General features: G+C 39.0%; 1 protein-coding gene across 6 annotated transcripts in view; it reads left to right on the forward strand.

Moving 5' to 3' along the window:
* The window catches only part of PLEKHA7 (pleckstrin homology domain containing A7), a 275,441-nt gene that overhangs the window by 252,755 nt on the left and 5,489 nt on the right, over nucleotides 1–17,197 (forward strand). For all 6 annotated transcript variants that reach the window (XM_073347396.2, XM_073347398.2, XM_078853183.1 and 3 more), the window contains 8 exons: nucleotides 441–679; nucleotides 2,713–2,901; nucleotides 3,101–3,218; nucleotides 4,031–4,110; nucleotides 5,759–5,959; nucleotides 9,457–9,609; nucleotides 14,454–14,587; nucleotides 15,749–15,891. In XM_073347396.2, coding sequence (XP_073203497.1) covers nucleotides 441–679; nucleotides 2,713–2,901; nucleotides 3,101–3,218; nucleotides 4,031–4,110; nucleotides 5,759–5,959; nucleotides 9,457–9,609; nucleotides 14,454–14,587; nucleotides 15,749–15,891 — 1,257 coding nt within the window. The remainder of the gene's footprint in view (nucleotides 1–440; nucleotides 680–2,712; nucleotides 2,902–3,100; nucleotides 3,219–4,030; nucleotides 4,111–5,758; nucleotides 5,960–9,456; nucleotides 9,610–14,453; nucleotides 14,588–15,748; nucleotides 15,892–17,197) is intronic.

Raw genomic sequence — 17,197 nt, forward strand, 5'->3', positions numbered from 1 at the left:
GCTCGTCCGCTTTGTTGGACTTCCCAGAAAAGAGCCAGTAGGTTGGGGAAGTGGAAGTCAGTTGGATGTCTTATGTAGATTGTAGCATATGCATAAGAGTATATTTATTAACACCATTTACCTATAAACAGAGTGTGAATTTGTTTTGAGATCATGGAGCTCATAGGTATTAATTTATTTTTAAAATACAACTATAGACACCTATCTGTGTCTAGGCATCTGGATGTTTTTTGGCATAGCCATAACATCATAGGTTTTTACATCTTAAAAATGTAGTCTATAGTCAGAATAATGAGGGAAGTTTAAGGTTTTTCAAAAGCCAGCGCATAGATACATACTGCTTATTATTTTGTGTGATGTTCTTGTGGGAAAAGTGTGCGCTCATGATGTAGATATAACATCCACACAACTTTTCACTTATTTACTTGTTTGTGCCATAGAAAGAAAAACAGTGCCTTCATTTTCTCAGTCTAAAGTGCCTTCATTATCAACTTCTCTCACAACTATGGAGAGCAAACTTTTGACTCAGCGAACTCCTCCATCTAGTCCTGTTAAGTCCTCTTTGGAGGTTAGGCTGTTTCCACAGCCTTATACTCAGCCTAGAACACAGTCTCAACCACAACAGCTGAAAAAAGTGGAGCATCCTCTTCAGTCACCCGTGAAGCTAAAGTCAAAAGTTGTAAGTATTGCTACCATGAATTGAGTGTAAATCTGTCTCCTGCTCTTGCCACCATCATATCTGAGGATCTAATGCTATATGTGAAAACATTTTATAAATAATTGCTTCCTTATCAATGTGAAGCCCAGGCCACATTACAGAATTTAGCCTGGTAAGGAGAAACTTGGGCTCAGGTTCTAAAATTGCCGTGAATCTGTTCACAGTTTGGGGTGTGACACTGAGCATATTGCATCTAGCATTGTGTTTTCATTAAACAAGGTTCACATGTAGTTCTAATTGTGAAAATGGAAGGCATTCACCAGCAAATATTGCACAAAATAGAGGGATTTCCGAGTTGTGCGGAGCTCTATGTATTCAAGTTAGCAGGATCTGATGAAATTCACACTAGAGAACTTAAGGAATGATCTGAAGCAATCTCGGAACCATTAGAAATTATTTTGAGAACTCATGGAGGAACAGTGAGGTCCCAGAGGACTGGGAAAGGGCTAACATAGTATCTGTTTTTAAAAAGGGGATCAAAGAGGACCAGTCAGCCTAACTTGGATATCTGACAAGTTACTAGAACAAATTATGAAACAATCAATTTGTAAGGACATAGAGGATAATTGGGTTACAAGTAATAGCCAACATGGATTTGTCAAGAATAAATCATCCCAAGACAACCTAATTTCCTCCTTTGACAGGGTTACTGGCCTAGGGGATTAGGGGAAGCTATAGATGTAATATATCTAGATTTTAGTAAGGCTTTTTATACCATCCCAGATGACATTCTCATAAGCAAACTAGGGAAATGTGGTGTAGATTAAATTACTTTAATGTCCACTGAAGGAAGGACAAGCAGTAATGGGCTTAATTTACAGCAAGGGAGATTTAGGTTAGATATTAGGAAAAACTTTCTAACTCTAAGAATAGTTAAGCACCGAAGTCGGTTTCAAGGGAGGTTGTAGAATCCCCATCGTTGAAGGTTTTTAAGAACAGGCTAGACCAGTGGTTTTTAAAGTTCGGGTTGCAACCCAGTATTGGGTCGCGGAATGCAAGGCACTGGGTCACCTTGCTCAGCACCCAGGGACCCTGGCGGCTGGCCAGTAAAAACTAATAGTAAAACTCGTAGTCCTTACCCAGAAGCAGCCAGCAACAGATCTGGCTCATAGGCAGGGGGGCCACGGGACTCCACGCGCTGCCCCCACTCCGAGCACCGGCTAATGGGAGCTGGGGGTGGTGGTGCTTGTAGGCAAGAGCAGCGTGGAGCCGCTTGCGCCCCTCCACCTAGGATTCAGACCTGCTGGCCACTTCCGGGGCACAGTGTGGTCTGCAGTGCCAGGACAGGCGGGAAGCCTGCCTCTGCACCCTGGCTGCGCTGCTGACTGGGAGCCACCAGAGGTAAGCCCACGCCCCAACCCTGCTCCCCAATCCTCTGCCCTAGCCCTGAGGCCCCACCCAAACCCAGAGCCCGATCCTGGCTCCACTGCAGAGCCTGCATCCCTAGCCCAGAGCTCTCACCCCCCATCCCGCACCCCAACCCCTGCCCCAGCCCAGAGCCCCCTTCCACACCCTGAGCCCCTCATTCCCAGCCTCACCCTGCAGCCCTCACCGCCGCACCCAAAACCCCTCATCCCCAGCTCCATTGGATCGCGGGCATCAACAATTTTCTTAAACTGGGTCACCAGAAAAAAAGATTGAAAACCACTGGGATAGACAAACACCTGTAAGGGAAGGTCTAAGTTTACTTGGTCCTGCCTCATTGCAGGGGGCTGGACTAGATGGCCTCTTAAGGTCCCTTCCAGCCCTATATTTCTAGGATTCTATAAAGGAACTGAGTGATAGTGCTTGAAGAAGTTGAGTAGATAACATGTAAATCATATGCGTTAGTTGGTAGGATGAGGAACATGCTTCACCATTTTGTTATGTATTAAGACAGAGCCTTCTTCAGTAGTTAAAATAACCCTTTAAAGCTCCAAGAATATAAGAGAAAGTGTGTTTTAAACTTCATAGCATATTATTTGCTGAGTCTCAGTTTATTTACCTTTTACCAGGGAGATGAAGCACCACCCAGACCTCCTCTCCCTCAGGTCTACAATCCTGATGATCACCCACCAGCTGTTCCACCTCTTCCAAGGGAAGCCAATGTCATCAGGCACACATCAGTGCGAGGCCTGAAACGTCAGTCAGATGAAAGAAAGAGAGATCGAGAACTGGGACAATATGTAAATGGTGATTATAGGGTGAGCAGTCACTTAGCCACAGCCTTTAAAGTTTATGGACCTTTATAAGTTTTTTGCTCTGATACATTTTATAGTATACAGACTGCTTATGGAATGACAGCTATATGGCAACCTGGAAACACAAAGGCTCTAAGAAAACTATTTTAATTTGTCTGAAATCTGTGGTCTCACTTGATCAAATGAATATTTTTCTTGGTAGGGAGAGCTCCGTTCATGCATGAGTGAACCTGAATTAGCTACAATAGATGGTGACTTCAGCCAAACTTCACTTGGTTTCATAGGTTCTGACAGTGGATACCAGACATTACCTACCAGAGGTAAGCCAGAGAATTGACCATTTTTAAAAAGTACTCTGTGTCTGACATATTATGTATGGGGTGTGTGTATTTGTTACAGATTAGGGGTGCTGTTTGAGTCATTATCTTAAAGTTAGCTAAACAATGATATCAAGCAATGTTTTGATAATTTTGCCATAGAAATAATCAGCCTCTACAAAACCGTTCCCGTTTTTTGTTAGAAAGTGGGAGTGTACCATAACAGAAAAAATTAGTTTGTCAGAACAGCTCTTAAATTATTGTCTGACCCAAAAGATTTCTTATGTTCATAATGGCTTAAATTGTAGAGTTTTTTTAAAGTGAATCTATTCCGCCATATTGGCAGCCCTAGAGAATGAAGACGTCACAGATACAGCATAAGCAGAGTTAGTGCAATTTTCCCTATGCCACCTCCAGTCCTGGAACCACCTTAGAGGAAAGAGTAGGGGCAATTCAGTTTTTATCTCCATTTAGTCCTTGTCCCTCTGCTCTGATTGTAAGTACCATTTTGGGTCAGGTTTGCTGGTAGTTTGGTTATATTAACACTTGTTACGGGACTGAGGCTACAGACTTTTCATTTTACATGAGCTTCCAAACTGTCTTCAGATGGTACTGAATTTTAATCACTATGAACCATAGAATGAATTTGACTGGTGACCTAGATGTGAAAGTCCTGTATCCCATTACTGCCCTACCTGGCTGAAAATGTTGAGACGTGAACTGTAACAAAAATATATAATAGAAAATGTAAAACAATTTTTTGAAACACCCACCTGTTATCTGTCTCTTGAGCATTGTTTTGCTTCTTTGTAAAGGATTATCTGGATCAACTTCCAGACTGCACCAAACATCCACCATTTCATCGTATGCAACATTTCAAAGAGATAGCGCCAAGGTAACTTTAAATAAATATTTTGGTGACAAGCGTCTGGATCTCGATAGACAATATGCTGAGTGCAGATGTATTTTGCGTAACAGGAGCTGATTCTGATAGCACCCATGGAATGGAAAACTGTTTAAAAAAATTTTTTTACAGCTGTCATAGTAAGGCCTCCTACCAGTCACATTGCTAAACTGATTGGGCATGCCTAGAGACAGAAGTAACACCATAAATGAAAAAATTAGGGAGTACAGGCTCGGATGATTTGGTCATGTAAACAGTCCCGACAATTTTGTGGGTAAGAGGGTCCAGCAGATCAATAGTGAAGGAAAAAGACAAAGAAGCTGATCCAAGAAGAAGTGGTGGGATGTCATACGGGAAGAAGTGTAGGAATGTGGTGTGATAGAGGATCAATCAGAGTACTTTAGAGGGAGAACCCTTCTAGAACAGACCCCATTTGATGGGATTAATACAAAGAAGAAGAGACAGAGTTGGAACGACTCACTGAACTTGGTACAGATTCACAAAGGAAGGCCTTGGACCTAGTTAATGATACAGTGTGTTTATTACCTTAGTAGAAATTGCAGATGTCAAGGTTCCTCCCCCACTCTGAACTCTAGGGTACAGATGTGGGGACCTGCATGAAAAACCTCCTAAGCTTATCTTTACCAGCTTAGGTCAAAACTTCCCCAAGGTACAAAATATTACACCCGTTGTCCTTGGACTGGCCGCTACCACCACCAAACTAATACTGGTTACTGGGGAAGAGCTGTTTGGACGCGTCCTTCCCCCCAAAATACTTCCCAAAACCTTGCACCCCACTTCCTGGACAAGGTTTGGTAAAAAGCCTCACCAATTTGCCTAGGTGACTACAGACCCAGACCCTTGGATCTTAAGAACAATGAACAATCCTCCCAACACTTGCACCCCCCCTTTCCTGGGAAATGTTGGATAAAAAGCCTCACCAATTTGCATAGGTGACCACAGACCCAAACCCTTGGATCTGAGAACAATGAAAAAGCATTCAGTGTTTTACAAGAAGACTTTTAATAAAAAATAGAAGTAAATAGAAATAAAGAAATTCCCCCTGTAAAATCAGGATGGTAGATATCTTACAGGGGGTAATTAGATTCAAAAACATAGAGAACCCCTCTAGGCAAAACCTTAAGTTACAAAAAAGATACACAGACAGAAATAGTTATTCTATTCAGCACAATTCTTTTCTCAGCCATTTAAAGAAATCATAATCTAACACATACCTAGCTAGATTACTTACTAAAAGTTCTAAGACTCCATTCCTGTTCTGTCCCTGGCCAGAGCAGCATACAGACAGACTCAGACCCTTTGTTTCTCTCCCTCCTCCCAGCTTTTGAAAGTATCTTGTCTCCTCATTGGTCATTTTGGTCAGGTGCCAGCGAGGTTACCTTTAGCTTCTTAACCCTTTACAGGTGAGAGGAGCTTTCCCCTGGCCAGGAGGGATTTCAAAGGGGTTTACCCTTCCCTTTATATTTATGACAGCAGAGTTGAAAATACGCAAAATAGTTTAAAAGACAATAGGATAAAATCAACTGATTTACACTGAGAAATAGAGGAAGAGTTAACTTTTTTAGTATACTACTTATAAAGTATTAATTACAACATATGGTTTGATTACTTTTAACAGGAGAGACCAAAGAGTGCCTTGGAACGCTTATACTCTGGAGACCACCAAAGATTCAAGATGAGTGCTGAGGAACAACTAGAAAGAATGAAGCGACATCAGAAGGCATTAGTTCGTGAACGCAAGAGAACTCTTAGCCAAGGAGAAAGACAGTCTGTTTCATCTCGGTCTTTCATCCGGCCCGTTTCTGCAGACATAGGCTCAGTATGTTAGACATGCCTTAAAAGGACTAAACTAAAAATATGATCTGTCATATTTCTAGGAAGCACTTTCACCTGAGAGTGCATGATACTTCTACTCTAAATATACTATAGTGTAATACCTGTTTCAAGAGTGTGAATAACAAATGATCAATTTTTGATAACAAATAGTTGCAGTCTGTGTAGCTGGTTGTGCAGGTAAGTTGGTCAGAGAACAACGTGGCAAGAAGAGAATAGTATATATTGAAATGACTTCAGAGACAGAAATTGTTTTTATTGATTGGAACTGTATTTAGAAAGCAAAATGAAGTTTGTACACCTTTCAGATTGCTTATGACAGAATGGGCCTTTTAGAATGTTCTTATATAGTGTGTTTAAAATCTTTATAACTAGATTAGGAGATATATATGGTGATAGCAAACCAAGGTTTTTTCCATGAGGTGTTGACAAAATATAAATAAACTGATAATCAGTTTTAAGATCTAATCCTATTTAATGGAAGTTTATGCAACAGTTAATGTGTTTTAATTATTATAAATTATTCTTTAAAGCTCAAATGTGGAATATTTTAATGAGGCTCAAAGTTCAGTTGCTGAAGAAGAGGATTTTTTTTTTTGTTTGAGAATAAATGCTGTACTGAACAGAATTTTTTAATTATACATTTTGGACACTAACCAAAGCAATTCTAATTGGTGAAGTTATCTGATCATGTCATGGTATCAAACGAAGGATGTACTGTAAATGTCACAGCCACTGTAATGCTAGCCTTCCTTTTTAAAATGTATTTTTCTTTTGGTTCACTAGAGCCTTAGAATGATCACCTTATTTACCTAATTCATTGCACAAGATCTCTTGCTTTTAGAATTGTCACTCATAATACCTAATTCCTTCTTTTGTTTAAAAGAAGTAAAAAGTTTCTAATTATTTCAAAATAATTTCTAACTAGACTACTCAATTTTTACCAGGCTTAATTGCATTTTAGTAGCTGTGTGTCAATTATTAGCACTTCTAAATCCCTTGATATTACTCAATTTTTTATTCCCATTTCTTAAGAATCCTTCAGAAACACTAATTTACAACCCAATTATCTTTGTTTACTTCATCAAATAAATATGGGTACACTTCTTGGAGACATTCGTCCATGCTGGCCTGCATTTTGCAATCACAAATTTGCAGAAATGCACAATTTTGATATCACTGCCATTTTCATGTTTTAGTTAGCAAAACTAAACCTGAACTTTTAATGTACAACGCTAATATATTTGCACTCTTCTAATTTAAACATTTCATAATACTCCTTTAACAATTTTAATGAATATTTTATGTACAAATTTGTGTGCCATCTTGTTCCTTGCTATAAGGAATTAAAATGATCTCCTTTAGCTATTGATTTGTTTCATAGAGATCTCTTCCTGTATCTAGAGGGCTCCAACACACAAAAGCATGTTTGATAGCACATTTGCTTGTTTGCAGCCTTACAATTATTTAGTGGCCAAGATGGTAAACAGCTAAATATGTAATTAGTTTAATTGCTGCACAGTATGTAACATTCTATTTTAAACATACATTGTATGTGTAACTCTAATTTTAATATAATGCACTGGTTTTTTTTTAAATTCATCACCTCTCAAGTGTAGTATGACATTTTAAATATTGAACATAGGACATGGATTTATTTGTTATATAAAATGCCTTTTTAATGTCTCCACATCAAAGCCAATAAACATATTGCTACATAATAATGGTTTGATGTTTTTTCTTACCAATATAACAATATCTTGAAATTAATATTGTGTAAGTATAAAATATATTATGGCAATCAGTCCTGGTTGAATATGAGTAGAAGATTGCGTCTTGAGCGCTGTGTTTGTAAGAAAACGTATTTTCCCCTTTGAATCCTAAAAAAAGATTTTCTAACTTTTTACATGAGTTTTAACTGCCTTATAATTAAATTACATTTTGAATATATATAAAAACTACATATTTTTGAGTGATTATTGAGAGCTTGTGCATGAATAGGTTTAAATCAGGGGGTTTTTTTTAATATGTGTAACCTAGTGGAGTAAAAGTGGCTGTAAGCTTTAATCAAAGCCAGTCAAGAGTTACAGTACTTGCTCTTGTGCAGTATAATTATTGGAGAGAGATTTAAGAAAAGCAGATGTGTGAAACATATAGCAACATATTCTGCTTTCTACATTGTCAAATACTGGAGGAGTGCTTTTCTTGTTCAGAATATAAATACTGATTTGTGGGTTGAGGGGGTATGATATTTTCAGTTTTCAGCTTTGTAAGATAAAATTCCAGGGCTCCACTAATATGAATATGACATTGCCACCATGTTAGGCATTTGTGGCATTTGATGAGACCATAACTACATCCATAACGTCTTTTAGGCATATAAATTTGTATTAAGTTATATAAAATATGCCTAGCTAAGGAGGGGCATTCTGTCATAATTTCAACTTTGAACCCCCAAAACATGCTGCTTAATTCAAAGTGGTTTGAGAATTGGCCTGCTTAAACCCAGGGTTGTGAGTTCAATCCTTGAGGGGGGCATTTAGGGATCTGGAGCAAAAATTGGGGATTGTTCCTGCTTTGAGCAGGGGTTTGGACTCGATGATCTCCTGAGGTCCCTTCCAATCCTGAGATTCTATGATTCTATGATAGCTAAAAGTTTGCCTTGTAAAGGCAATTATTCTTTTGGTAAGCTTTTTATTGTGAGATTTTTATTTTTATAATGATAACCAATAAATTGTAAATTTTGGTTGATCTTATAAGGAGAATGAAACAATCTTTTTATTGAAGTTTTATGATTAAGATGGCTTTGAGGATATTTTAAATATTTCCAGGACCAATTGAATTTAATATTAGCATTTTAATTTCAGTTAATATATGTATCTGTGGAGTATTAGTTGTAATAATTACTGTGCACTTCTGCATAAGGTCTCTAAGGTGCCACAAGTACTCCTTTTCTTTTTGCGAATACAGACTAACACGGCTCTGTGTTACTCTGAAATAAGATCTAGTGTAATTTTCAGTCTGTTGTGTAAACGTCCACCGTTCAAAGTCATCCTATTTGATAAGATATGTATTTATGATGTTTATTGCTCCGTATTCTATCATTCTCTAAGGTCACTGAAACCAAAACAGTCTGCCTATGGTCCCCTTAATGTATGTGCACGGAGCACTTACTTCTTATTAATGGGACTTATGCACAGTCATCACAAGTTTACTTATTAGAGCTTAATACTGATCAACAGTTTTTTACAGCATGCAAAAAAAATAGTAAAATCTTATAGCACAGCTAGAAATCAAATGTAATACTAATAAGACTAACAAACATTTTTTTGCATGACAGTCGTGTTTTTTGTGTGTCAGTTATTTAAGAGTATAACTTCATGGACTCTTTCAGCAACCTAATATTAGAGGCTATGGTCATAAACATTTCTAGGAGATCTATTTGTTGGTATACACCATTAATTGTTTTGTATCTGTTACCAGTGGAAACGAGAACAAGAATTTGATTTGCAGTTACTCGAGAGAGCAATACGTGGAGAAGAGAAAAACGAAAATGACTGGTTAAAAATTCAGCCTGTACCAGTGAAAGAGATGGACCTGGAACCTCAAGATTATGACTTAGATATCAGCAGAGAGGTAATGCTAGGGGTATGTTGTTCCATACAGTATGTCTAAAATTCTTCAGTTTTTCTAAGTTTTAGGTAATTCTTCTCCTCTCAAATTCTTGTGTTTCAAGAGTTTCCCTAAAAGTTCCAGTTTAATAGAGAGTTTTATAAACAATGAAGAACTAGGCTGGTGGCCCTGTGCTGAAAGTATCTCACTTTTGGAGACCAGGATCATATGAGTGCTTGGCCTTATTAGAGAGAAAATGTTAAATGTTCGCCCTGTGCTGTAGAAAATATTTACAAAAGTTTTAGTAGAGGAAAATAAAACAAATTATATATTGCATATGCAGATTTCAGATTAGAGTTGAAAGGATTAGACACTGAAGGCTAATTTAAAATAGGAAGTAGAGAAAGGTATAGAAGAAAAAGCTACCTCAAGGAAGCTATCCAGCTGTGACTCATGGTTAATGTGAACTGGCACGACATGGTACAGCAGAAGAGTGAATGTCTCTTTATACTGGTCAGGAAAAATAAATCTTGTCTTTACTATAGGCTATATGAAAAATATAAATCAGTGATATCGGTGCCGGATTTTGTCAGCAGTTTTCATAACTCAGTAAAGCATTTATTTGAAATGCTATAGAGCCATCTGGTGGCTCAGAGGCAGTATAACATACTGTTGTGTACTTGTGGCACCTTAGAGACTAACAGATTTATTTGAGCATAAGTTTTCGTGAGCTACAGCTCACTTCATCGGATTCATTCAGTGGAAAATACAGTGGGCAGATTTATATACATAGAGAGCATGAAACAATGGGTGTTACCATACACACTGTAACGAGAGTGATCACTTAAGGTGAGCTATTACCAGCAGGAGAGCGGGAAGGTGTGGGGGGCGCGGAGAACCTTTTGTAGTGGTAATCAAGGTGGGCCATTTCCAGCAGTTGACAAGAACATCTGAGGAACGGTGGGGCGTGGGGGGGAATAAACATGGGGAAATAGTTTTACTTTGTGTAATGACCCATCCACTCCCAGTCTTTTCTTTTTGCGAATACAGACTAACACGGCTGCTACTCTGAAACCTGTCATAGTGTTGTGTGAAAAGGGAAATGAAAGAATCTGAAAGTATTTGTAACAGAATGCAGGGTTTTTTTGTAGCTGTGTTGGTCCCAGGATATTAGAGAGACAAGGTGGGTAGGGTGACCAGATGTCCCGATTTTAAAGGGAGTGTCCTGATTTTGGGGTGTTTTTCTTACGTAGGCTACTATTACCCCGCACCCCCTGTCCCGATTTTTGTTGCTGTCTGGTCACCCTAAAGGTGGGTGAGGAAATATCTTTTATTGAACCAACTTCTGCTGGTAAAAGAGAGAAGCTCTTGAGTTTACACAGAGCTCTTCTTTGGGTTTGGGAAACTGATTCAGTGTCACAGCTAAATAAATACAAGGTGGAACGGATTGTTAAGCATAACTAGTTAACACACATTTCAAAGGAACATTCAGAGTGAAATGGCCCATTAATACCCCTGCAGTCATAGGGAGGAAAGGAAGGGGTGGGGGAGCAGTTGCAGTAAGCCATAAATCCAGTTTCTGTATTCAGTCCATGATTTTTAGTGTCTAACAAAGTTATAAATTTAATCTCCCAGGCTCGTATTTTGAAAGTGTTGTTCAGATTTCCTTTGAGGATGAGGACTGATAAGTCAGATGTAGAGTGATCGCTTCGTGAAAAGTGTTCACCCATAAGTGAGGTGGTGTTTTTGTCTTTTATCATTTTCCTGTGTGCGTTCATTCAAGAGTATAGTGGTTGTCTGGTTTCATCCACATACTTGCTATCGATGCATTTAGTGTACAGAATGAGTTGAAAAGTCAGTAAAGATCCTTAACAATGTCTTGAATTGCAGTACATTGCCTGTGGAATCAGGAAGTTGTTATATCTTGATACCTTCATATTGGAATCTTTGCTGATAGAGTTCAGTTGGTATTGGATTTAATCTTTGTATGTGTGCAATGAGGAGCACTCCACTCCTGTGGATTTTGGGAGTTGGGGAATTCATGCCCTATTCTCACAAACCTGCTCAGCTCTACCCTGGCCCATTGGAATCCCTCACTGTACCCGGCTCCCCTTCTTAAATTGAACAGGAATGGAGCTCTACTCCTGTAGACCCTGAAAGGTGCACCACAGTACAGCTCCCATCATGCCAGTATTTGGAAATTGGCAGGCTAAGGGCATATCTACACTATAAAATTAAGTTGACCTCACTTACGTTGGCATATAGCCACCACAGTAATTACATCGGTTGTACGTCTTTACAGTTTGCTCCTTGTGTCAGTGGTGCGTGTCCTCACCAGGAGCACTTGCACCATTGAACTGTCAGAGTGGGGCATTGTGGGATGACTTCTGAAAGCGAGCAACAGTCGATGTAAGCAACACGGTATCTACACTGACATTGCGTTGACCTAACCACATTGACATTGACTCTACACTTCTTGTGGAGGTGGACTTATTAAGTCGGTGTAGCAGGCAAGTTATGTTGGTGGGAATGAAATTTTAGTGTAGATACTGACAGAGTTAGGTCAACATAAGCTTCCTTGTGTTGACCTAACTCTCTAGTGTAGACCAGGGCTTAGTGTGAACTAATATACCAGGGATGGACAGGAAGCAGCAGAGCTGGAGGTTCATCTCTGTTGACAGTGGCAGCAGCTGTGCCCTGTTTGGTCAGACCTTTTCTCAATGAATGATTTGTCCCTTTAATTAATTATATGCATATCTGATCAGTTTAGTGGTAGATACATAGTCTATGTATCTATGATACAAAGGTTATCATTTTTTTTTAAAATGTAGGTTCCAGTCTAGAAGTCCGAGGGGGTAGCTAATTCTCCATGCCCATTAGATTCTTGGCCCTGCTGATGAAATTCCTGCTAAAGGTGCCAGTTGTAATAGAGAATAGGGGTTCAATCCTCCACTCTAAGCCTCCTTTCTGCCTTTCCCTGCCTTCTGGGGCTGGCTCCTGGTACAAGTTAGAGCAGCCCAAAGCTGCTCTGGTCCCCTAGGGGGCTATTATGCTGGCAAGATTTCTGGAGTGCATGGGGTTCTAGCCTCATCCTCTGGCCCCTGGGGTGAGCCCTGTGCTGAGAGGGAGATCATAAGAGGCTAGCATAGAGCCATCTATACTGGCATTATGCCTGTTGAAGAATCCCCCATGCCATGGGAGTCCCCAGCTGTCCCTTTAGGGAAAATCTGTGGTCACTTTGCATAGTGAAGTGGCACAAATTTAGTTCAGCAGAGATGAGGATCTGGATTAAGGGCTTCTTTTTCTTGTGACCTCACCAGACCCTGTCCATGTCACCCTGGCCTCAGGCTCCCCAATACCCTTTAAGAAAACTCAGTCACAAAGTTCTGTACCATTGGCCAACTGACCTGCTGCTCACACTTAATAGATTTTTGCTTGTTTGTTTGTTTTACACTATACACTGTCTGGCCTATCTGCTTGAGACAGTGCAAAGTGAGCAGAGGAGCTGATCTGATCTCAGCAGAGATACGTTAGCAGGATACCTGCTAAACTCAGAATTAAGTTGTGTTAAAAAGTAAGGAAGTCTGATGGAAAAAGGGAGGTCTCAGCAGGCAGACCTCTGTGGCTGATTGAGGTTGGAGGAATAGAACTTGGTGGGTACTTCTTAAGATTATGACAAAAGGAAGGTAAAAGTCAGATATTTTGATTCTAAAGTTATTTGAGTTCTGAATAATATGATTTCTGTACTATGTTATTTGGGTTTGTGGTCGCTTCTGGTATACACTTACACCAATAGCTAGGGGTGCCCACTTGGGGAAAAATCAGGTCATTTTTCTTAGGCCACTGAATTGGGTTGGATTTTAACAGAGTGACCTAAAGGTGAAAGACTTGGGATCTCTTTACTCAAAACTCTGAATCATACAGTCCTCCAGATAGCTTTCAGCTGCAGATCCAAAGAAGTGAAGGACTTCCACTCTTTTCTTCATGTTTCCTTTACTCTTATCTTATTCATTTGTGTTCTTCACAAGCACTTTGTTATGTTTAATTAGTGTTGGCTATCAAAGTGCACTTGTCAATTTGCTGCTCGCTGGCTGGTTCAATATCTTATGAATGTGTCCCATTCAGCTCTGAATTCTTCAAGCAGGAAATCCGTCCAAGTTAAAATTGCTAGATATATTGCCAGCTGTTTTGCAACTTCCTAATTAGAAGTTTTAATCTGCATTATTATATTTGCATAATATGTGTAGTATTAGTCACACAGAGTGTATGTCTGTGTCAGATTGTCCCTGTGGCAATTTTTGGGACTCCCAATTTTTCAAATTATTATTTAAAAAAAAAACCAACAGCCTCCAAGCATTTCCTTCTTTGCTATTCATAAGGAAAGGTGGTGCATGCCTCAGACCCTGTAAAATACAAGCATTCAAACATTAGGTTATATTTGCTTTGTAGCAAAGGGCACCAAGAGAATCTCAGCTTTGGCCTCTATCAACTTTATACAGCAACTTCAAGCCATACAATTCCACTCTGGGCTCTGTTGCCTGACAGAATGAGCTGCAGACAGAACCTGTATTAACCCTGACTCCTCCCAGAATCTCCTTTACCAGTCACAGCTCTACACCAATGATTTACCTCCCAAAAGGAGAGAGAAAGTCAGAAGAGAAAAAAATCCTTAAGGGGCATTAGTTGAAGTTCAAAGGAAATGTTTAGAATCAGGGAAATACACAGTGCTGTGATGATCCATATCATACTCCAGTCAATGTGCACATGCAATTCCCATTTGGGTTAATATGTCTAGTGGAGAATAGCTATACCTTTGAGTTTTTGAAGTCCTAGCTGTCAGAAGTTACATTCTCTCTCTTTTTCCATAGTTGTCAAAACCTGAAAAGGTGGCAATTCCAGACCGCTATGTTGAGCTGGACCCTGAAGAACCTCTCAGTTCAGAAGAATTAGCCTCAAGACACCGTAAAGCAGAAAAGATAAAGAATATTCTTACCAGGTCTAGGTCAGATTACTTTTATAATCCCTCCTTTCTTTTAAATCTCAAACAACTCTATACCACAGATTTTTTCAGATCTAATGCTGATTATTAAACCAAGGTACAATGTATTGTGTAACTTTTATGAAAAATATACAGATGTGATATACATGATAAATACACTTCGAGAGGGATATGTGTATCTAAACAATATAGGAGGAGGGATTATCTACAAAATTCCAGGCATGTCACTGTGTGCGTCACTCTGAAGCCTTAAAATATCTGTACAAGAAGTCTGAAGTGATGGAAACAGCGACAAGCATGGCTGAAAGCTGTTTTTGTTCAGAATATCACTAGGTTTAATCATCACTGGGATTTGTAGTCTGTTACTATTCAATTGTTAAATTCTTAGCCATTTTCATCTTTTATATACATGCAACTTTATGAATTACAGCCATGTAACATAACAGCATGGGCTGCGGCTACTACTGTCCTAATAATGACTTTTACTTGTATGTCTGAGTGTTTAAAAGTATTAGTGAATCCTGACAAAATGTCTTTTAGGCAGGTATGGTAGGTAAACTGGGGCATGGAGAGGTTGTGATTTGACCCAAAGGCAGAAAGTCCATGTCAGAGCTGGGAATAGAACACTGTTTTCTATCTATACTACACCTTTTAGACACAGATTTTCAAAGAACTTGCTGGCTACTTAGAGCTGGCATAGACTTGCTCATATTGATGCAGTTGAAACTTTCAGCATCAAGAGTTTATCATCAACTCAAGTGCCTGCCTTGTCATTTATACTCTGTTTGAAGAGATGGGACCTGTAGGCCACTAGGTTGTGCCTCTTTCTCTTAGCGCTAACAAGTATCCTCACTATCTTCAAAGAAAAGCCATTAATTTTTCATATTGCTTTCATGTAAACAAACCTGTTTTCAACGAAGGGTTTTAAGATGTATTTGAGGCTGTGCATGAGTTATTGCAGAAGATATAATGACTATGTTATTTGTTTGTGGTATATACTGTAGTCACTGCATTGTTAGTGTATCTAAATCACTGTTTTGTAAAGCATTTTACAAAAGTCTGGAGTAAGATTTCTAGGGTATGAAACCAAGCTTTGTTCTGTGCTATACCATGGATTTTCGTTATGTTTGTAAACGTTAATGTTGTTTTTCACTTTCCCACTAGTATGCACAACCTACAGCCTACTGTTGCTCAGGACAAACACAACTCAGTTGATTTAGATTCACAGCTGCAGGAGCAGGAACGCATCATTACCATATCATATGCTTTGGCTTCTGAAGCCTCTCAGCGGAGCAAGGAGGTAGCAGGTAATGCTCTGTTATTTCTGAAAGAATGGCAGTGACAAATGTGTTCTTATTCTTATAGCTATCTACTTTTAAGAATCTATATGGTTGTCTGCTGAACTGCACTGTATACAGATGTTGCCACTATGATACAATTCTATTGACAGCCTTATTTAAAATTAGGAATCAAACAGCAGATATCAAATTCTACAGATACCAAACTAGAGAGGCTTGAGGGTTGGCTTTGAAAATTTGGGCTGGTGTAAAAAGAAAGGGAGATATCTCTCTGGTTATGATTATGAAGCTGAAAGCCTGCTATTGGTATGGGTGGCACTGATACATCTAGCCCGTCATATTTGAGATTTTAATCCCACGACCTCAAAACTGTGACATAGCCATTACTGAGTAGCCTAAATTACCATATTTGCCTTTTGAAGTGACAATAGTTTTCTACACTTATTTAAAACATTACTGTGAATGGAAAAAATGCAGAGAGAAATTGGTTAAAGGGAAACAGAGCGCTGACATTTTGTTTGGGATGTTGATAGATACCATCACTGCTGAACCTTGCCAAATGACATGGTATTTGAAACTTTCTTGTTAAACATCTTTGTATGTTGCTAAAGAAAAGTAAATAAATCAGTTGAGCTGAGGCTAAACAAGAAAAACGCTAGGCCAGAAGAGCTTTTTTTAAAGAAAAATTAAAGGGGGTCAGTGACTGGGATAACAGAAAATCACCTGCGACTTTAACTATAATCACTATGATGCCCTTATAATGCTGAAGAAGTTATTGCAAAATTGGCTTACTGTATGTTCCTGTCTCATGAACAAGTTTAGTGATCAGAACAGACCAACCAGGCAAGGGTGCTCTTTGCCTGGTGATGACAGTGGGTTCTTTATAGTGTGTGTCATCATTGAAAATGGGAACTGCACTCTTGCTTTCATTACGTTTGAAATATTTGTTAACTTAGAAAATGTCAGCAGAACTGTATCAAATAGGACAGTTAACATGTTAATAGTTGTTGTTCCAAGTATCTGACTATTCATTTGTAATTGGCACTGCCAACTCTTCTAGTGGAGAATTGGAATAATGGAAATTATTTCAACTCTGATGGGGGGAAAAACATGTTTCTCAACTGCAATTGTCAGTATGAATGGCACTTGCCACCCAAGCACTGGAGACCACTGCATTTAAGATAGATGATTTCAATAACTGGACATATAATGTTCATCCATAGAAACACACACGATTTCCTTTTATTGAATAAGGCTATGTATTCAAAGACACAGTGGCAGCAAACCTTGAGGGGAGGCTGATTTTTTTTTTAGG

Source organism: Lepidochelys kempii, chromosome 6, assembly GCF_965140285.1.
Source record: "Lepidochelys kempii isolate rLepKem1 chromosome 6, rLepKem1.hap1, whole genome shotgun sequence".
Classification (NCBI taxonomy): Eukaryota; Metazoa; Chordata; order Testudines; family Cheloniidae; genus Lepidochelys; species Lepidochelys kempii.